This window comes from Sminthopsis crassicaudata, chromosome 1 (assembly GCF_048593235.1).
Source record: "Sminthopsis crassicaudata isolate SCR6 chromosome 1, ASM4859323v1, whole genome shotgun sequence".
Taxonomy (NCBI): domain Eukaryota; kingdom Metazoa; phylum Chordata; class Mammalia; order Dasyuromorphia; family Dasyuridae; genus Sminthopsis; species Sminthopsis crassicaudata.
In genome coordinates this window covers 753,023,339-753,045,248 of record NC_133617.1, presented here as the reverse complement: position 1 = coordinate 753,045,248, position 21,910 = coordinate 753,023,339, and the positions used below count along the sequence as shown (strand labels likewise).

Genomic DNA, 21,910 nt, shown 5'->3' with positions numbered 1-21,910 from the left:
CAAACTCCTCTCTGGCCTTCCAGCGGCAGAGGGTCCCTCCCCCTCCCCAGGCAGGTTCCTGAAAACCCAGCAGTCCTTTCCATTTGGGGCAGAGTGGGACGGGAAGGCGGGGTTCCGAGGCTGCCAACAGGCTCCCCGTGCCAGCTGGTCTGGCACCCACTGTTTAACACCCAGATATATTTACAGAGAGGTAGCCTTCCTACCAGGGATGCAGAAAGGCGCGGCTTCTACAGGCTTCCTTCCAAATGCAGCTCTACTGACAACTGTCCAAGGAAAGCTGACACATGGGAACACCGCCTGGTAGTGCCATGTCTGTCTGTACCATGTCCACCTGCACTGTCTGTCTGTACCATGTCTGCCTGCACCGTGTCCATCTGCACCGTGTCTGCCTGCACCGTGTCCGTCTGCACCGTGTCCGCCTGCACCGTGTCCGTCTGTACCATGTCTGCCTGCACCATGTCCGCCTGCACCATGCCCGTCTGCACTGTGTCCATCTGCACTCCTCCATGAGAGCGCCACGTCTGCCTGCACCATGTCCGTCTGCACCATGTCTGTCTGTGCCCTCCCTGGATCCCACGGGGCCCCCAAGGGCCGCCAGACTGTAGCTGTTCTCACCTCTTCCTCACCTCCTTAACGGGGCCAGACAAGCAGTCACCAGGCTGCTGAGAGGCCTCACCCCCATCAGGCCGGACGCTGCTTGAGGCAGGGACCCCTTTTTACGTCCAGTGCTTAGCGCGGTGCCTTTGAGGGCGGATGCTCAGCCTGGGATGGGGCTGCCGGCTCCCCATTTTCTAAGGATGGGCGGCCTAGGGACTCCCCGGACACGAGCCCCCTGGGAAGAGCTTCACATTTCTAATGAGAAAAGAGGGCCCGGACCCGCCTGGACCGGCCCTCGCCATCCACAAAAAGGAGGCTTGTTCAGAAAAGCTGGGGAGGGGGAGGGGGTGGGGCTGGGCCTCCGCCCCTGCCGCCACTAGGGATGGTTAACATTCTGGAGCCCCCCACACTGTAATTACCCCTAAAGGCCATTTGATTAGACAACATATTCACTACCATGTAGAATTTACATAATGTTTTACAAGTATCCATCAATATGCAAATTGGCAGCCAGAGGTAAGGATACTCAGAGATTCAAGGCGAGTGCTGGGGGCAATCAGGCCTCCAGCAGTACAAGGAGATCTCAGGCAGAAGGGTCAATAACTAGGGTGAGGCAGTCTGGGCTTTGCCTCAGGGTGGGCACAAATAGCACTTGGGCTCCCGCAGGAGTCAGAAGCACCTAAGCTTTAGCTGCCAGGAAGACAGAAATTAGCTGGGGAGGAGTGTCGGGGAGCACCGACTTCTTCTCCCTATCACCAGCCTCCTGCCCTAACGGGCCCAGCCTCCCCTCAGGCCGGTGTTCAGGCCCCTACTTCTCCCCGACTTTGTTTTGCCCCCATGGGAGGGGTACTTGATGAGCCTCGGGCCTCTCCTCTGGTCTCACTGGGTTGGGGTTAATTATACAAACATGGCCCGGGCCCTGAGGCTCCAGCTGCCCCCACCATGAGATACAAGCTTTGGAGGCTGCGGACAAAGGGGCCGTGAGCCGTCACCCCGCAGCCCAGGCCGCTCAGGAAATATCTTGCCCCCTCACCCAACAACGTTCATGAGAAAGAGCGAGAAGGTTAATGGAGAAAGGGAGAAACGCCTTTTTTACTTGCACATTATTGTTCATATCGTAAATGTAGAAAAGCCAGGAAATTCAGCTGGCGTTCCCATAGCAACGAGAGCGATGGGCCTCCTGGCCCACGGAAATTAAGTTATAAAAATTAACGCGGCTTGGAGCCCAAGAAAATCCTTCTCCTCCTCAAGGAAGCCCACGGCAAAGGCGATTCCGGCGGGCACCGCGAGACACTCGTTCCTGGGGACCAGACCACGAGAAATCGCCTCCGTGGTCAGCCGGGGAAGGGCTGCCCGGTCCCCCCCCCCAGCCCAGCCCCAGGCCCGGCCATAACTCAGAGACGGGCTGACTGATGGGAGAATAAACCTCCACACAGAGAAGGCCGGCCTCTAAGCCCATGCACCGATCCCCTAGGAAAGGGAGTTACTTATGTTCTCATTATCACCCGCACAGTCTCCACGGCAGGGCTCAGCCGCTGCAGCCTGTCCTGGAGAGCGTCCTTTCAAGGGACCACGGGGCTCGTGGAGGCAGATCGGGGGGGCTCATGGTGGCAGACTGAGGGGCCCCTGCCATCTCTGCTGGCATAAAGTGGGGCTTTCCCCACCCTCCAAAATGGCTAGTGATCAAAGGGGGTTGGGGGGCTTCCCAGGGCACAAACTGGGCCCATCCAATTAACAAGCACAGACTCACCAAAGTGCCCTCTGGATCGGTGCCCAAAGTCTGTGGGCAAAGACTCACCAGCGGTGAGCCACAGAGGCCCCTGGTTCTGAGCTGGCACAGACCGTCCTCCGGATGAGGAGGAAAGGCTCGGGGACATCTCTGAGGGAGGCCCCTGTTATCTGAGGAGGCGAAAGCGTTGGGGGGCTCACCGATGCCAGCCCTTGGACCCAAGCTGCTGTTCTAACACAACAGAACAGAGGGGAGCCGCCCAGAAAGCCCCGTTACACAGGAGTCTGCCACAGAGGGCACCCTCTTCCTGCTGCCCTCCCACAGGCCAGGGTGGCCACCAAAGGCCGCGGTCACTGAGCTCGGTCCGTCCTCCCCGAGTGGCCAACGGCAAGCAGGGAATCTGGACACAGAAGAGACTGCCATCAGGAGGCTGCCAGGGGCAGGGGGCTCACCAAGATGAACCGTGGCCTGGTCCCTGGGAGTTTTCCATCTCCTGGCAGGGGCCATTCCAGAGGGCTCTGCCTTCCTTATCTCACCCGCTCCTCCCAACAGCCCACGGGGCAGGTGCGCTACAGCACACAGACAGAGGCTCCGAGAGGCTCAGGGAGGCACTACCAGGGGCCCACCACGGACTCGGTCACGCCGAGGTAGAAGGCACAGAGAGGTTCCTCTGAACTCTGAGGGAGATTTCCAGCGTGTCTCCAAAGCCATCCAACGGACGTACCCCGTGAGGTCTTCAATGGGTCACCCACATCAGGGGCGTCTGTGGGGGGAAGGTACTGCGGGCAACGGTCGGAGAGGGCGGAGGCGTTCATCCCTGACAGGACCATCTGTGCCCGGGTACGCAAGGGCGACCCTCACCCCGGCAGAGTCCCCAGCCCAGAGACGCCGGGGAGCCCGACCCGGGTCACGTATGGGCTAATCCCTCCATCAGCGAATAGAAATTGGAAACCAGGCGCGCATCTGGGCCAGGCTGGGCCGGCCTCAGGGCCGGATAACATCTGGTGGGAGTCTCCTTCGGCTCTCCCGATCACTTCTGGAATTCACCAGATTGGCGCTTCCCCCCCCCCCCAAATAGGAATCCCAGCAAATCTCATGAAAGCCGCAGGAGGCTCAGCTGCCGGGGGCACGATGGAGGGCGAGAAAACTTCCTCGAAATGAGGGGCAGCCGCCTGCTTTGGAGACACGGGTCTGGAGAATTCTCCGTGAGCCGGACTCACCAGGAGGGAGGGCCTCCCCAGGAGCCTCTGGGCCCAGTCCCTGTCTCAGGCCCTCGAGGTCCGGGGCTCATGTGCCTTGGATGAATAAGGACCGAGCCCCGCGCCAGCAGCAGGTCTCCCGGCCGGCTTCCCCGAGAATGGGCTGGCCTCTGGGACTCGGGGGACCCTGTGCCCCCCTGGGCTATGCCGACCTCTTCAGGCCTGCAGACTCTGCCAGTGAGCCCTGCCTGCTGGACAAGAGAAAGCATGCCTCCTAGGGCACCTCCTTCAGGGGCATCACCTCCTAGGATGCCAGCTTCTGGGGCAGCGTGCCATGGAGGGGCCGTATTGAGGGACCAGCCACGGCCTCGGCTCCAGACCTCGGGCAGTGGCTGTGACAGCTCGGTCCGGGCAGGACTCCCCCTCGGAGCCCATCCAGACGCCCAGAGGCATTTTCTGCATGCCCTGTGCTTGCCGTGGTCCGAGCTCGTTGGGGGCCTGAATTCTCTTTTCTTGATCCTGGAGCCCACGTGACCAAAACTGCCCTTGCAGCTCCAAGCCGAGCAAGAAAAGAGTCAATCCACATGCACTTATTAAGCGCCTATGTGTGCCAGCCCTTATGCAAAGCAGCCTGGCACCTTCCCGGGCACACAAGGCAAGCCACTCCCTTCACTCGTTCTATGAATGATGCGGAAATTGGCAATTACGAGTCTCAGAATAGCTTTTCAGGAGGAACAGATCCCACGCGGGTCGCTGCCCTCCCGGGCACAGCTGCAGTTTGTTTGTGTCCAAGAGGGAGAGACGGGGAGCCGGGCATGTCACGTGGGTGTGCGGGCTGCCCGGGAGGGAGGGCGCAAGTCCAGCCGCCGGGCCAGGGCCGCTGAGCAGGGACAAGCCTGGGGAGGTCACTGGGGCCGCAGAAAACTGCCCCCGGCAACCAAACAACAGCTTCACCCGGGGGGCAGAGCCTGGTCTGAGCAGAACTGCAGGCCGTCCCCGGGCCCTGCCCAGGTGCCATGGGGGGAAGCTAGCTGGCTAGTCTGCGGTCTGGACAAACAGGAGGAGGGGGAGGGAGGGGAGCAAAGAGCCCTGGGGGGGGAGGCCAGCAGGGCTTGGGGATCAGAGGTGGGGGGGGCAGCATTCTAGACCCTTCTCGATTTGCAGGAAAACAAAGTGACGCACAGACAGAGCCGGGCACTCCTGATTGGTCTCTCAGCTTGTAGTCCCGCCCCCTGGAGCCCCAGCATTCCCTGCTCTACCACAATCTGTGGCTCCCTATTGATTCTGAGGCAAAGTGTAAAATGCTGCGGCTGGCCTTCCCTTCCCAGCAGCCCCAGAACCCAGAGCTCTGGATCCCAGAACCGACCCAGAGTCCACAGGAGGAGGAGAAGCCGCGGGCGCTCGTGGGGACGGCGACCCCAAGATCCAGGTCCCGCTGGCGCCATGTTGGGCCTGGACGTGCCGCGGCCTCCCCCATAACTGCCCCCAAAAGCAGGCGCTGAGACAGAGGACCTCGCGGTGGGGGCGCCACGGCCCAGCGGGCACCAGCTCCGGCCTCACTTGCTGAGCGCCCAGCCCCCACATCTCGGAACACTTCCTCCGTCTCCTCTGGGAAGCCTCCCCCACCAAGGATTCATCGAGTCCGGCTCGGCCATCGGCGGCCCCGGAGTGGACACCGGCCTTCCGGCCACAGGCCCAGCCCGGGAGCCGGGCACTGCCAGGGCCGCTGCCCCCGCTGCCCCCCAGCCCCAGGCGCACTTACGCAGCTCGCCCACTTTCAGGATCTCGCACAGCATCTTGGTCAGCTCGATGCTGCTGCGGCCAAAGGGACACTCGTGCTTGTCCTCCCGGCTGCTGTTCTCCAGGACGATCTGGGGGGGGAGAGAAGGGTCAGTCTGGGGGCTCACGGCTGGGCCGAGGCCGAGGGGCCGGGCCTGGGGACAGAGCAGGGCCTGCCCGAGGGAGCTCCCGTTGCCTTGGCCCCTCGCAGCCTTCCATGCCCCCCAAGCCCCGAGTCCGGCTGCTTGCTGACAGCTTCGGGGATGCATTAATTGCCCCAGAAATCGCCATTATTGGGGGGGAGAAGGGAGGGCACGTGGTCCCCTTGCTTGGAGTGACATTTAAATTAAATTATCAAAGGCACAGATGGGGCGCCCCCTCTGGCCCTCCCCCCTCTGCCCGGCTCCCCCCTTTCCCCTGAGCCCTTTCTCAGTGAGAAGTCACTGGCCTTCTGGTGGCCGCCCCCGCCCCCGAGCCACAGGGTCACAGATTTGGTTCTTCTACATTCGGAGGCAGCGCCCTAAAAGCCCCAAATTTCTACCTGAAGTGGGGAGGGGGAGGGGTGCTGAGGAGGAAGAGAAAAAAAACAAGCGGAGGGCGGCTGTGACCTCCCACCCCCGCCTCCATCCAGCTCAGCCCAGCCGAGATGCCCCCCCAAGGCCGAGCCCTGCTCGGGGTCCTGGCCCTTCCCTGAGGCTCCGGGCCCCATTCCCCGGTCCTCCAGCCACGTCCAGGCAGCCCTGCAGGCCGGGCCAAGGGAGCTGGGCTTCAGGGGCCGGATCACAGACAGCGAATGATCTCAACAAATAAAGAGCCAGAGACGCAGAGACAAATGAACACATGAACGGCAGGTGGGCGCGCAGAGAAAAGCTAAATAACCCCGTGAATGGCTGAAAGACTCCATAGATAGATAAACTTCTAGAGGAACAAGTTAATAGATGAGCAGAGAGAGATCAGGGCGTCTCTGAGGAAGAGAAGAACGAACGAGAGAACGACGAGGGGAGCCTGGCAGGGGATTTCGGGGACGTGGGGAGAAGAGCGCAGTGGGTTCTGGGAGGACAAAAGATGATCTGCCACAAAGCTTTATTCCCGTCATTTACTGTGTCATTAACTTTAATTACATGCTACGAACTGTCCTGCAATTAAGGAGCTTGGGCCACTGCCAACTCCCCGGGGATGTGTGAAGTTCGTAAATTAGAGGAGGCTCTGGCCCCCCCCCCATCTGGGTGCAGGTTTCCCGGGGGTGTCCGGCTCGGGCCAGGGGACGGCCGGACATTGAGAGCCCTCCTGGGGCCCCTCTGGAAGCCTGAATTCAGCCATTCTGCTAGGGTGGGGCTCCACCCCCTGCCAGGCCCCCCTTTCTGCCCTGCCTGGAGTCCCCTGCTCCCCAATGTTGGCGTCCTTCTCGTGGGCTCGGCAGGAGGGGCTCCTGGGCCCCCAAAGCCTGGTGCTCATTTTGGGCGCCCTCAGTCCGGCTCAGCCGGGGCTGTCCCTCCAAAGAGAACAACCTGCCCTAGGCCAATTCAGGGGCCAGTCCTCGCCAAGTCCTTGGTGAGGGGCAGCGTGGGGCCAGAGAGGGTCTGGACTGGCCCAGGGGGAGGGGGTCCACAGGAAGTCCCGAGTCTAACCCTCCAAGGGGGAGGGAGGGCATCCAGCCCTGTCCTCGGGGGGCTTCCAGGCCTGGGCCAAAAGTCTCTGGGAGGAGGAAGGCCCAAGAGGACGGAGGTGAAATGGGCAGACAGGGGAGGGGCTGGCCACTGCCTCCTCCAGCTCCTTTGACAGGGAAGGAAACAGGCAAAGGGGGAAGAGATCTATTTGCCGAGGTCACTCAGCTAGGAAAAGTCTGAGGCTGAACTTGAACTCGGCCCCTCTGCAGGCTGCCTGGGGGCAGGAGGGGGGAAGTGGGCGGGGCCATCCCTGGCCTTGGTGGGCACAGGAAGTGTGGTTGGCTGGGGTCCTGATGGACAGCTGGCTGGAGTGGGGGGAAGGAGAACGGAGCAGACACATGACAGTCATTGGTCAGGAAGCTCCAGGTGGAGAAGGCTCCTCCAGGGCTGGCTCAGGAGGCCCAGGCTGGCACAGAAGTCCCGGCTCTGGGGCTGGCAGGACTCCCAGGCGGGACCAGCCCTCCCCTTACAAGGACTAGCAGAACCTGGCCCATGAGAAGCCGTGATCCCCCCAGGGGCTCATTCCCTCCTCCCCTCTGCCTTCCACCCAGCTGAACCCTCCCCCTCCAGGACCCCTCCCCCACCTTCCAGGGCTCATGACCACATGGAGCCTGCCGCCCTTAGAAGGCGCCCTTTAAATGCTCATCATTGGTTAACCTTCTGCCCTGACCCTCACAACCAACTGGAGGGGGACAGGTGTTAGAAGGACAAGGATGAGGAAAGGGCTGGGGGCTGGTCCTGGTCACATAGAACCAAGGCCTCCTGGCTCCTGGGCTGGCACCCAACCTCCAGCCCCCACAAGGGGCCAAGGGGGAGAGACCGGCCAGCCCAGTGCCTTCTAGCAGCCTGTCTTTGTCCTGATAAATAAAACAGCAGCTGGGAGTGTGCTGAGAACCCCTCTCCTTCCCCTCCCCCTTCCCACACAGACTGGTGGGCAGCAGGCGGCCTCATTGGGGGCATTAGATGCTGCCACACTGTCCGCACAGGAACAACTAACAGAGCTGGGGAGACTCCCCATTGGCAGCTGGTGCTCCCGGGCTCGGACCCTGTGTGTGCGTGTGCTGGGCCAGACTGTAAGGAGCTGGGGGCAATAATCTGGGAGATGGAGCCACCAAAGCTGTGTCCTGGACGGAGTCCCGGCCCATCGCCACATTCTCAGGGATTGGGCTCCAGGACCGCCACGTTACCAGCTTGCCATGTGCCCGGCCCGGAGAGTGCCAGCAGCTCTCTGCCTTCAGCCCTGGCGCAGGAGGCCCCTTTGCTGGGGACGGGGGGAGAGGGGGTTCCCAGGGAACCAAACGCCTGCCTGGGGGCTGTGGAGGCCCATTAGAAGGAGCCTGGACCATCCCTCAGCATTCTGCTTCCCAACCCCCCTGAGGAGAAATGGAGAGGTTCTGGCCCAGGAGCCAGTGTTCGGGCTCCTTCCCCCAGAGACCAGGAAAGCGTGCAGAGAGAGGAAGCTTCTGAGAGCAGGGACAGCTTGTTCCTGCCTTGGTCCGTGTGGCCGCCCCAGGTGCTCCACAGAGCTTTAACCGTTTGCTGGTGGATCCTGCTGCTCTGTGCCCCCGAGCTCTCTCTATTCTGAGGAATAACCACAAGGTGCAAAACCTTCCCACCCCGACCTCAGAATTCCCGGCTCTGAGGATGGCGAGTCAGACCACGGCCCGCTGCATAACCCGGGAGGGGCCGGACACTTACCCGAATGTAGGCGTCTTGGTGGTGCTTGGCAAAGTAGAGCATGTTGTCAAGGGCCAGCATCCCCGGGGGGGTCTGGGTGAAGTCCATGGCCGGGTTCACGTGGTTCTGGGGAGAGGCGGGAGAGCGACGTGTCAGCCACACAAAACCGTGAAGAGACGGTCAAGGGGGATAGTGGAGAGATGGGAAAGTGCAACAGCAAAGGTCAAACATGGGGGCTTTAGACACCCTGGGACAGGATTCCAGCTCAGAAGATGGGAACACGGGATCGGGGACAAGGAAGGAGAAGGGCCTTTACATGGCATCAGCTTCAGCTCAGAAGTCAGAGCAGTGGGAGGCTGAATGGCCAGCCTGACTCCCAGGCTGTGCTCCACACACTCCTACTGGGACTCCTCCCTAAATTACAAACAGAACTGTGCTGGTCTTAAGAACCGAGAGTAAGGGGAAAGCCTGCTGAAATAAGGTAAAGATAAACTATCAAAAGAGACCTTTTAAGGAAAATTTGGACAGATAATAAAAAATTTAGAATAGAAACTGGAAAACACTAGGAAAGTAGTAGACACTAGGAAAAAAAAAACAACTCAAAATGGTGGGAAAAGAACTTAAAATGCAATGCTATAATAAGACATATAAAAGCAAAATCAGAAGATTAAAAAATAGGAAGAAAACATAACTACATTTATTCTCAAAAGTACTAAACTAGGAAACAAGAGAAACACAGATAACTTTAAAATCATTGTGTTCTCCAAGAAAGTATAATTAAATAAAAAGCTTGGGCACATTATACACATTCGAAGAAATCACAGAAGAAAACGATCCAAAGCTATTGGAACCTGCAGATGAATTGAGAGAAGCTAAAACAAACTCCAAATGTAATACTCCAAGAAATGTCATTGTCAAACTCCAGAGCATCCAAGGAAAACTTCTACTGGCAGGAAACATATCGGGTACTGAGGAAGCCCATCCAGACTTAGATAATATCGTGCAGTTGTTGTGAGAAAGGAAAGGAAAGGGAGGGAAAAATGCATAAACCAAAAAGCAAAGTGATGATTTCCAAGTCTTTTGGTGCAAAGAACCACAAGTGAAAATAATGTCTACAAGAAGAAACAGAAGACAGGAAAAGTGACAAAGATAAATGGATTTGAGCCACTTGTAAGGCTAAATGAAGATCACAAACATAAGTCCTGGGGGGGGGGGGGAGACTGTGTGGCTTCAGGAACTGCCCCTTTCTCAGGGCCAGTGGAGGACAGACTGACCTGGTAGGTGTGGGCACTGGGAGAAGGAACCAGGGAAGAAGGATGGCAGAGCCTCTCGTGCCCTGAGACAAAGTCTACAGGGAAAAGCAGGAAAACAATGCATTCCTCCTATTTTAATTTCCCTTCCAGTCAGAAAACTAAATAATTTAATTTCACAGAGTCTCTTTGAAGGAGCGCCTAGTTAATTATCAGCTCGCCCGATGCCTCCGCGGAGGGATCAGCCCGCAGAGCAGCATCTTTTATGGAGACATAAAAAGCCGAGACACCATTTTCTGAGGCAGACTCAATCTGCGCTCTTGCTTCAGGCAAGAAAAAGGGAAACATCAGAACGTTTCTTTCCCCTGTTTCCCCTGAACTTCCAGCTGGTACCACAGTCCAATTAGGACATTTGCATTTCTATAGCACCTACTATGTGCCAGACTCTGGGCTGGGCCCTTTACAATTACGCCTCATTTAATCTCACCCTGAGAGAGAGGTGCGATTGTTATCCCTCTTTGACAGGTGAGGAAACTGAGACAGGCAGCAGTACCCCGGCCAGAGTCCCACAAGCCCCCTCCCCAGACCCCCCAAGCTGCAGCATCCCGAGCTTCCAGGGTGGGGAAGCCTTCCTTGACTAAGAGGCCCAGTGTCCAGGAAACAGCTCCCAGACCCCCTCTGCCTCGAATTCTGGGATTCCATCCCTTAGGGCCGCCCTGCCCCCCCCCAAGTCATCAGCGGGTCCCAAAACTTAGGATTCCAAAGAAAACGCGGGCTCTGACCCATGTCTAGCCGGAGCCAGAGCCAGAGCTGTGAGTCTGTTGGACGTTTTATCATTTATGACTGTCTTGCGCTGGGCAGGTACCAGGTAAACATCCAGCGAGGGAGGGAAATGTGCCCAGACCGTGGATGGCCCCTTGCCATCCTCCCTGCCGCAGAGTCTGCCACAGGGCTCCAAGCAGAGGGCGACCTCCTCGAGGGCAGGAGCTGCCTCAAACCCAAGCCCTTGGCTCTGGCACCTAGTAAGCACTTAACAAATGCTCCCTTCGTCCGCTGACAGGGCCGCCAATGAAGTCACTCCGTCACCATTTATTAATCACTACTGGGTGCCAGATACTACTCCATGAAAAAGGTGAAGATGAAACCATCTGCTTCAGAGAACAAATGGGTTTTCCTTTTTAAATTTTAATGAGGGGAAGCATTTGCATTGAATTCCAGCTGACGGGCTGAGCATGTGCCTGGAATTCAATATGGGGAAAATCAAGTTGTGCCCATCAGCCCAATAACGTGTCCCCAATTTCATTCCTTCGGGAATTCTGGGAAGCGCGACCAAAGGCCAGGGAGTTCGGCTGGGGGGGGGGGGGAAGGGAGGCAAAACCTAAACCAGCGATTGAAAGCGGACAGGACAGAGTGAGACACCCACGGGGGACCATGGAGGATCCGAGGGGGCCGGAGGCAGGAAGGCCCGATGCAGCCTCCCACAACTCCTGGCTTGCTAATCCCTCACCCTCTGCCCTGACTATGAAACAGGGATAATGGTACTTGGTTGTTGTAAAGATCAAATGAAATGATGATCACCAAGCGCACAGCGCACAGTAGGGGCTTTATTGGCACTTATTCTGCCGGGTCTCCTGGGTCTGAAGGAGCCCAGACTCTCCCTGGCGTTCTGGAGCCGATCCACCACTCCCAAGGCCTCAGGGGAATTCAGGGCCCCGGGTCACAGGGCTCCCTCAGAAACCTAAGTCGGGAAAGGGGGATCCAAGCAGAAAGCCAAGTCCAGCTGTGTGGAGACGGCCCAGCGGCCCCCAGATGAGATGTGACAGCAGCCGCATAACCTCATGCATTATGGAGCTCCATATTGCTCCCATCAAGGGCAGGCTGGGCCAAAAAGGAACATGCAAATGAGCATTTAGATATGCTAATGCATTCATACTGATTACTGCATCTTTTCCTGGACTCCAGTCTTTCATGAAAGAGAATAAAAAGTTATTTTGAACAATGCAAAGGCTGAAGGATTTTCAAGGAGCCTGTCTGCATTTTGGGCTAAGTCTTGGAAGATCAGGTCAGGAACAAGGACGGGATTGCATGGGGCTGACGGGAGGAAGTCTTTCTCAGTGTGGTCACATGATCCCTGTTCCCAGAGCTGGGAGATGGGCTTTGGACTCTGGGTCCAGGAGGGACCCTGAGGGTGGGGGTCACGTGATCTCTTGAGGGATGAGCCTTGAACCCTGGGATGCAGGAAAAAGTGACAATCTGTGGGAGGCAGCCAACACTGGTGACTATTGGTCAAGGATGGTGACGTCCTCTTAGTCTATCCAATGAGAAGGCTCGGGTCTTTTGCTTTTAAGTCCTGGACAAGGTGGAAGGAAGCTGGCCGGGTCCAGGAGCACATGGTGGAGTTGGGATGGCCCCAGGTGTGTCTGGACCCCCCTGCAGGGGCTAATAAAGGCTTTCTCTTGTACCTAAAGATGTCTCTGGTTAGATAACTTGGGGAAGGGGGACCAGCACCGTCCCACACGTCCCGATGCGGGACCCACAAGTTTCTTTGAGCAGATTCTGGGAACAAGCGGCAAGTTTAAGGGGGACCAGAAGCTCCTGTGTTTTCCGGTTCCTCTCCCCTCCTTTCTTCTCAATCTCACCATTCTCATTTGCTCATGGGGCTTCCAGTGCCTTCCCAGCAACGGGACAAGACGGTGGCTGCCATAGACAGAAGGACCCATTGCCAGTTCTCTTACACACCCAGCGGGCGCCCCCGAGCTCCCCGCTGTCGGCTGCGGCTCACTCCGAGCCCCCTGAGTCAGCGGGGTTCTTGGCTGAGACGGCCTTCTAGGCTGGATCCAGCCCCCAAGCCAGCCAGAGCAGCTTCTTCCCATCCCTTCAATGGCATCAATGAGTACTCTGAGGGGACTCTCCCTGCACCAGCCCTGTCCTTAAAACACAACGGGACAGAAAGCCCAGTTCTGGGATTGGGCCTGGTTCAAGCCCAGTTCTGGGATTGGGCCTGGTTCTAAGATTGAGCTCGGTTCTGGGATTGGGCCCATCTCAAAGAGAGCTGACAACATGAAGACAAAAGAGCTCATTGACCGGATGCTTGAGTCTCTTTCTTGGGTCGATCAACGGGCCCAGAGAGATGACGCCGTCCCACAATGTGACTTCTGGCATAAATGCGTTAGTTTGGGTCACAAAAGAAAGAGAACAGATCCAGTTGTGTGAGGTTCTCTGCGTTTGTCCTTTCTGGGCCCATCGGAAATGGGCAGGACTCTTAATATCCAATGCAGCCTTTTCTGCCTCATATCTGGTATTGAGGTGCAAAGTCCACAGGGGGTGGGAGTCACGGTTCGGTCTTCTGCACCAGGAGCACGAGCGATGGGAGCACTCTCCCCGCCATGGGAGTCACGGTTTGGTTTTGCGAACCAGAAACACAAGTGACGGGAGGACTCTGTTCTTGTCCCAGTTTGCCACTGGCCCACGAGCCTTACGTTCTGATCACTCTGACTCGGTTTCTAGCCTTTCAGCAAAATGGCCCCGGTACAAGTGAATGCATCTCCTGGCACTCAGAGCAGACTCCAGGAGAATGCGGTTCACAGGCAGTGCCCGGTTATGTAAGCCCAGGCCACCCAAGTAGCCTTGGCTCAGTGACTGCACCTCTCAGCCTCAGTTTCCCCATGTGTAAAAAGAGAAGGGTGGACTATGTCACGTCTAAGGTCCCTTCCAATGCTGATCCATTGTCTTGTTTGACCAGTGGGAAGACAGACGGAAGAACAGGGCCTTTTTAATCCCCTAAAAGGTTGGGCTTGGGCTCCTTAGACCCAGTGCCCCAGCAGTCCCCCAGCCCCTTTGATCTGAGGCGGCGATCTCTGGAGAGCTGCAGGGTGCTCTGCAGGGGACCCGGGGCTGGCCAAGCTGCACCCGGGGCCTGGGACGGGACCGGATGGGACCCTTGGGCCACCTTGTCTGGAAGGGAGATCAGGGGCGTGGAGAGCAGAGTCGGGAGCCCTTCTCCTCCCATACCAGCTGCTGCCAGGGCGTCGGGGAGGCTACTGGGACGTGCAAGAAGCCCTAGAGCGGCCCGAGTGCCTGAGCGTGGCATTCTCAGCAGGGCGGGGCAGGGGCATCAGCCTCTCCTCGGACCCCCAGCATCTCCCTCATGCTTCTGGGGCTCGGGCTGGGGCCGGAAGTGCTCAGAGAGGGTGATGATCCTGCCAGCTTTGTGCCACTGTGCCAGCTGGCAGCTCCCAGCCAGAGTCTCCAAGCGAAAAACAATGGCAAGAGGCTGGCAGCTGGGCAGTGGGCGCCCCCTGGTGCTGGCCATTGGCAAGCCGCTTACCAGGGGCCAGGGAAAGAAGCTCCCACTCCCTGACCCCCAGAAGGAGGCGGGCGTGAACACAGACCTAGGGGTGGGGTATGGAAAGTCCTGGGCCCCCCGGAACTTGTTGGAAGTGCTGGGGGATGATGTCATCAGGAGCCCCTCGGTGTCACAAAGTCAATCAAGTGAAACATTCGACCGGGGCATGCAGTAGGCAGCTAATAAATGTTTCTCTCCCCCCACACCTTCCTCCCCTCCAAGGTCCCCCAGAAGAGGAGTTAAACTCCAGCTGTGTCCCACTGCTCCGGAAGCGGACCCCGCTGCTGGTGTCCCCACTGGGACCCAAGCAAAGGCTTTTTCAGGTATTTCCCGCCCATCTCAGCTCTCTTTTTGTAAGCTTGGGTGTTGGCCGGGAGAAGTCCCAAATGTGGCTCCGGGGTAGGTGCAGGTGTAGACTCGGGTCCCTGAGCTCCAGGGCTCCAGTTCAGTGCGGGGAGAACCGGCTCCAATCTGAGTCCTACCAGAGGGGTCTGTGGCCGTTTGGAAGCGGCCGGCACCCACCATTCCAGGGGCTCCAGGGGTCCGGGGAGAGATGCTGCAGGAGCCCTGCCCCCCCACCGAGTCAGAAAGGCTCCCTCCCATCTGGGCTCACTCCCAGGGATCCTCCAGAGGGACCCACTGAAGCTCCTTGTGGGGATTGCGAGGAGGAGGAAGATTTGGGGGAGGAGGAAGATTCAGGAGAAGAGGAGGAAGGTTTGAGGGAGGAGGAGAAGGGAGTGCTGATCGAAGTCCTTCCAGGGAGACTGCTTTCTGTAATGCAGCCCCTGAGAGGACCAAGGCTATTTGTTGTCAATCGACAAGATTTCAAAACGTCCCGGCTCAATTCTCAAGTCCATTAATGCCCCAACCCGAGTGAAAGGGCCTGGGCAGCTGGGCAGGCTGGGGGTCTGGGCGCAGCTCCCCCCTTGGGGTTCCTGCCAGGCTGCAGGCACTGCTAAGAGCACCAGGTTAATGGCCCGGCTGCTGAGAAAGGCACTGGGGAACATCGTGCCCCTGGGCCCAGGGAGAGAGGATGGAACCGGCGGGCTCTCCCTGACTGTCAGACATGGAAGGCAGAGGCCGGGAAGGGCTGAACCAGGAGGCCGGCCTTTGGAACGTGGCCCCAGGCCCCCAGCCAGAGGCCAGCCATGCCCATCCAGGTAGGGCCAAGGGCTGGGCAGCCCTCCCCAGCAGGTGCCCCCGGGCAGAAGGGCCGTGCCCTCTGCTCCCGTACATCCCTGGGTCAGTGGCAGCCGGACACCGGGCATGGGGCCTGGGCCGGGCGGAGCCCAGCTTAAATCCCCCACAGATGCTCGGCCATGGCCGCCCCGGCCTCAGCTCGTGCACTTAGAAAGTGCCGGGGCCTTTTGTTGTTATTAATATATAATCAAACGAGGGATGTTAATGCATGGAGATAATGGACTGATGCCCAAGGCACGAATACAACACGAAGCGCTGGGGCTCCCCAGACTGACAACTCTATGCACGGACGCCCGCTCGGAACACATAATGCCGTCCGTGAGTAATATTAATGCTGCAGTGCCAGCCTGCTTCCTTAGTGTGTCTATATGAGGGATGGGATGATGCCTAATGACCCCGCCATCCCATGGCTCCAGCAACCTTCTCTCCCACAATTCCCTGTGATCCCGAGTGACATCTCCGGGCACGCTCGCCCACCGCTTCCCCTCTCGCCCCCTATGATGCCCTTCTCTACATGGCGCTTAACTTTCCAATGGACAGGTGAGGGAGGGAGCCCGGGGGGGGGGGGGCAACCTGGGATTTTCACTTTTGTGGTTTGCTCGCTTTTTGTTTTTTCTCGTTTTCCCCTTTTAATCTGCTTTTTCTCGTGTAGCAAGATCATTGTGGGAATATGACCCGGAGAACCCCGTGTTTGACCTGCACGGGCTCACGGGCCGGCCGGGCCGGGGGGGGGCGAAAACCTCGGAACCCGAGGCGGATGCTGAAAATCATCTTCGCCCGTGCTTGGGAAATTTTGAAATTAATTTGGACATTTTGAAAACAAAAAGCTGTTATTTAAAAACATTTAAATAAAATGAACGCTGCTCAAAGGTGGACAGAAGGTTTACTCGCAACTGTGAGAAGAGCAGGTGTTCTGAGCCAGATTTAACCGGGAATAAACCGAGGCTCTGGGAGCCACTCAAAGCTCCCCCGTCCTCGGTCTCCTGTGCCAGCCACCTGCCCCCCCCCTCCATGGCCCGCCCTGTGCCCCCATCCCAGGGCCCTGACGTCACAATCAGCCTCCATCCCAGGATGGGCCCCACCCCCTCCTCTTGGGGATCCAGCCCCCTCGGTCCTGTCCAGGGCCAGCCTGGGGAACCTTGGTGCTCACATGTGTGCCAGGAGCGCCCCCTAGTGGCCACAAGATGCCATGAGGGAAGATGGGGAGCAGAACAGACCTGAGAAGGGAGCAGGGGAGGCAGAGAGAGCCCTGAGCAGGGACCAGGGACCACCCGCATCGCCCCTCCCCCCAAGTCACTCCTCTGCAAACTCAGGGTTCTTCCCCATGTGCGCAGCGAGCCCCAAAGCTCGGGACAGGGGCAGCAGATTGGGGGCCGGCCGCCACCCCCGGGCACCTCCTTTTCTCCAAGTTTGGGTGGGCGGAGCTTTCCGGAGGCAAGATGGCGTCCACTCCCAGCAATCAGAAACCCATGAGGAGCGGCCTGAGGAGGCGGGCTCTGGGAGCCCCGGAGGGCGTGGGGATGAGGAAGGACCCCAGCCTCCTCTCCACAAACGTCTGCCCCATGCTCCAGGCCCCCAAAGCCTCCTTCCTCCCAGCTCACAGGGCTGCTCACGAGAAGGGGGCCGCTAACAGGGGAAGCCTCAGGGACTCTGCGCCCCTCCTGTTTCCTACCTAAGAAACGTGTCAGCCCCTGCAGGGCCCCGAGAAGGCCACGGGCAGAAACTGGGGGAACACGAGGCCGGAATCAAGCTAAAAATTAGACTGTTGTGTGCTCCTTAGCCCGAAAAGAATTTCTGGGGGAACCATCTCCACCACCATCATCATCATCACCTTCATCACCACTACCATCACCCTCACCATCATCATCCTCACATCACTATCCTCACATCACCACCACCATCCTCACTTTTCCTTCATTGGGTCCAGCTCTATGGGGAATTCCCCGACAGCAAGGTCCCTCCCCCATGCCGGTCACTGCTCACTTGACCTCCCAGGGGGTTAATGGAGGCCTCGAGAGGGTCAGCACTCTGCCCCGAGCTGTGCGGCCAAGATGGGCCGGAGGCTCTTCCCTCCATGGGGAGAACATGAGCTCTCGGGACCCCCAGAGTCTCCTAGTCCGAGGCAGGAATTGGGCAGCCAGACCCAGAGGGGCTCCCTGCAGCCTCCTCACACCTGCGGCCCCACAGTGAGCCAGGGCACTTGCGCACGCTCTCCTTGGTCCCTTTAAGGCAGCCATGTTGGTCCCCCTCCCAAAAGCTCCTGTACCTGCCCTCAGCCAGAGGATTTTTCCTTCACTGAAACCAGCTGTTGGCCAAGAGGCTCAAAGACAAGGGAGGGAGGCTCAGAGGCGGCCCCAGAGAGGCTCGAAGACCAGGGAGGGAGGCTCGGAGGTAGCCCTGGAGAGGTGGAGGCCCAGAGGCGTCCCAGATACTCACAATGAAGCCGAGCTTCTTGTAGTCCCGCGTGTACATGGACTTGCGCTTCTCGATGCTCCCGCTGCTGTTGCTGGGCTCGCACTCGGCATCGAAGGCGATGCGTCTCAGCTCGAAGATGATGTCCCTCTGGGCCTGTGGTGAAGGAGGGAGGGAGAGAGCCGTCAGTGCTTCTGCTCTAAGGCCTGCGCTCTCATGGACCCCTTTTATAGATGAGTAAACTGAGGATGGGAGGGATTAAGAAACTGGCTCAGCCGGTGAACATCAGGGTTCCAAAGCAGGTTCCTGGCAGTGAGTTCTTCTGCTGGGCCTCCCGGCCGCTCCCTAACTGCTGGCAGTAAGAGGGTTCCCAGCCTCACGCTGTCATCTCATTCTGATCAATGGGATTGGCAAACCAGAACAACCTGCCCCCCAAAGTTGGGCCAGCTCTTCCTGGCCGCCCCTCCTTCTCCGGGCCCCGCTGGGCACCGGCTTTGCTCTCTAAGGGGTCCCAAGCCAACTCTCCGAGGGGCAGCAGTGGGGAGTCCCAGGCAGAGCTCTGAGAAAGCCTGGCAGGAGAGCGGCTGCAGGAGGAGGGACTCCCCCTCACCCCAGGCCTGGGGCTCCCAGAGCCAAGGGGCTCAGGACCGGGGGCCCAGAAGCCAGGACCAGGAGAACCAGCCTGGGGGGCCAACCTTGGACAGACGAGGAAAGTCTCAGGACAAAATGGGTACATCTGTGCAGACTCTGCAACCCACAGAGAGAGGGGCGGGGCATTCAGATGGAACAGGTAAAGAGGGATGGGACAGGTGTGCACAGGGGCCTGGCTAGGGATAAAGCTCCTGACAGACGGACCTATGGGTAACTCCAGCAATCACTAGTGAGCACTGGATAAGCACCTACTATGTGCCAGATGACCAAGCACTTCTGTAGCTGTGGTTACAGAAACAGATAGCGATATAACTATCTCCAGTCAGTCTATAAGCACTGGTTAAGCACCGACTGTTTGTCAAGTGTGGTAATGATGTCAGATGTCAATGTAGACAGACCCGGTCGCACCATCTGTACCTTCAGTGGGGTCGTGGCCAGAGAGGACCCTCCGGCTGGGGTCAGGGCTCTCTCACCTGGAGAGGGACAGCACAGTGCCATGGACACTGCCAGCCTGTCAGGAAGCTCTGGCTTTAAGCCCCACACTGGGCACTTCATGGCCCCTCCCAGACCCTTAGTCTGCCCCCAATCGCTGCCCTGAGATTCAGACAGAGACGTCTTAAATGAGGCTTTCCCCGGGGAGTTCCCTGCACCAATGAACTTACAACTTCCAGGGGGGCCCTGGAAAACAGAATGTTCCATCTAAGCCTGCAGGGGGTGGAGAGGCCCCCAGGCCAGGACTAGGGACATCCCTGTCTGGGGGATCGAGAGAAGCTGGGGCACAGTGCAGCCTGTTACACGGACAACTGGCCTAGAGTGCATCTGCCACAGTGTATCCAAAAGTATCCAATGCCACAATGTACACAAAAGTATCCAATGCTACTATGTGTCTAATGCTACATTGTATCTAATGCTATACTATATCCAATGCTACTATGTATCCAAAAGTATCCAAAAGGTTGCCCGAGGCCCAGGGATCAGCATAGTCTGGCCCCAGAGCTGGCGGCCATGGCTGGCTGCGAGTGTGTACGGTCCTGGGTGGCCCCTTTGAGCTTTTGGGATCCTGACATGAGAGGCTGGCCCCGGAATCTTGTCAAAGCCCCCCTGACTCATGTTCTCTATAGAAGAGGGGGCTGGGCTTCCACAATCTCCCATGGTCCCTCCTAAGATCCCAGATGTCAGAGTGAGAAGCAAACCGCTTCCCCGGTGACTCCGACTCCAAAAAGGAAAGAACCTATCTGACTGGAAGGTCACAGGTTGCGGTCAGAGAAAAGGGAGACTTCCAAGAGAGGGAAGGCAAAGGCAAATTTATCAGCCCAGAATTTTGGGGGGCCCCAAGTAGGGAGGGGGATCCCTGTGCTCCCTCTCCCAGACTGAGGCTCCGAAGGCCGGCCCCTCACCTGATCCTGCGGGTCCATTTTGGTCATCATTCTGTCCTCCAGGAGGTTAAAGGTCAGGACCTGCAGGACGTACAGCTGATGGGCCATCTCATTGTTGATGGCTCTCTGGGCCCGGATGACATGCTGCAGGATGAAGGGACACGCAGACAAAATTAGAAAACTAGTGAAAGCTTGTGCCCCCCCCCCCCAAACAGCATATGCTTTCAGTCTGGGCCTGAAGGGATTCCTGCTGAGCTTGTGCAGGGGATGGGGAGGCCGGCAAGGGGCCCCGAGTGCCCCCTCTCCCCAGGAACTCCCCAAGAGCCCTTGGAGTTGGGGGGACCCTGGCTCACCCCAAATCTCATCTGGGTTTCTGAAAGGACGGGTAAAGGCTTGCCAAGCATTCACTGCAGACCTACTGTGTGCCAGGCAAACCAGTGAACAGGAAGCTTGGGGAGAGCTGCGTCCTCCCTCCCTTCCACTGAGCTTCCCTGCCCAGGCGCCCCCCACCCCAGCCCTGACCCAGGGATCGGAGCTCCTCCCTCCTTCATCTCTCAGACCCTGCTTCTGGGGTACCCGCCGCCTGCTGTTCCATTCATCCTGGGAGCTGGTTAACTTGTGACTGACAAAAGGGACTTCAGTCCTACCCTGGCTAGCAGTGGGCAGCGAGAAAGCCCACGGGCACCTGGTCTGAGGGGACCCCTGCCCTTCCCCAGGGAAGCCGGGAGAGGCTGGGCAGGTTCGGGCACTCACCATCAGGATGATGGAGCGGAGCTGCTTCTGAGCCAAGATGTTCGCCATCTCCTGCATCACAAAGAGAACCAGTTGAGGCTTCAGGGACGTGAGGGGATGGGGGGAGGGGGTGCCCTTCCTCAGGTGGGGGCCCTTGGGGGAGAGCAGTGGGTTGCCTCAGAATAACGACTGTGGAGAGAGTGGGGGGGCTGAGACTTTCCGGGCAGCCTGAGGTGTCGGGACATGGGCCCAGGGCCCGGGAGAGCCTCGGCGGGCCGGTAGACCCTCCTGGGAAAGCAGGTGCTCCCTGCACTGGGGGCGAGCCCGGCCGGAGCTCCCGCGTTCACCTCAGAAATCCACGGCCGCTCCGGCCCCGAGTTCCAGCTGCTGTTCTGTGGTTGCCCGGGCTCACGAAGGTGACGGGGACGTTTTACTAATGAACTTAAAAGAGCACCAGGGGCACCTTCTCCTCGGGATGATGGTTGTTAAATGTTTACTAGCACACCAGATATCAGGGTCTGCTTTATGGAGGGAGCCCAGCTCAGGAAGGGGAAGGGCCCCTCCCCTGGTGCAATGAAGGCTCCGGACCGACCAGGACCCACAGACCATGGGGAGCGATCACCTCGAAGCCCGGCCGGACACGCACTGAGTGGGTGAGGGTCCGGTCCCCGGAGCTAGGACTCCCTGACCCGGCCGTCCCCGGCCTCCCGCCGCACTCTGGGAGACTCAGGGCCACCGCGACCTCCCAGGATCTGCCCTGATCTCAGCCCCGCACCCTCGGCTCCCCCAAAAGCCTCTAAACACAACTAGTGTTCTCAGAGATACAGAGACAAAGAGAGACAGTGATAGAAACAGAGACAGAGGTAAAGAGACAGAGATGGAGACACTGACAAAAACAGAGGCACAGACAAAGCCAGGCCAGAGGGACAGAGAGAAGGGCGCTGCCCCAGCCCCCCGGGAGCCCCACTCTCACCTGCCGCTTCTCATCAGGGGCCTTGAGGAAGAGGGCGTTGATCACAGCGATCGTGTACGTCTGGATTTCTTGGTCTGTCCTAAAGGAAAACCCGGGGGGTCAGAGAGGAGGGAAAGAGCCGGGGGCTTCCCCCGAGCACCGGGGGGACGAGCTAAGACCCCATTGCGATCCCAGCCTGGCTGGGGGCCGATCGCCCGTGGAAGACGATGGGACTCCCCAGGGGAAGCTGTTGCCCAGGACGGGCGGACACAGGGCTGGGCTCCCCGGGGGGGGGGCACTTCTGTCTGTTCCCGAGCTCCCGGACACCCCCCCCCCATCGCTCA

At 58.7% G+C, this 21,910-nt stretch overlaps 1 protein-coding gene across 3 annotated transcripts in view; it reads right to left on the bottom strand.

Moving 5' to 3' along the window:
* ELMO1 (engulfment and cell motility 1) overlaps positions 1 to 21,910 on the bottom strand; it is a 220,402-nt gene that overhangs the window by 132,772 nt on the left and 65,720 nt on the right. For all 3 annotated transcript variants that reach the window (XM_074284521.1, XM_074284523.1, XM_074284522.1), the window contains exons 10-15: positions 21,588 to 21,666; positions 20,636 to 20,686; positions 19,904 to 20,026; positions 17,880 to 18,011; positions 8,670 to 8,774; positions 5,288 to 5,396 (exon numbers count right to left, since the gene is read on the bottom strand). In XM_074284521.1, coding sequence (XP_074140622.1) covers positions 5,288 to 5,396; positions 8,670 to 8,774; positions 17,880 to 18,011; positions 19,904 to 20,026; positions 20,636 to 20,686; positions 21,588 to 21,666 — 599 coding nt within the window. The remainder of the gene's footprint in view (positions 1 to 5,287; positions 5,397 to 8,669; positions 8,775 to 17,879; positions 18,012 to 19,903; positions 20,027 to 20,635; positions 20,687 to 21,587; positions 21,667 to 21,910) is intronic.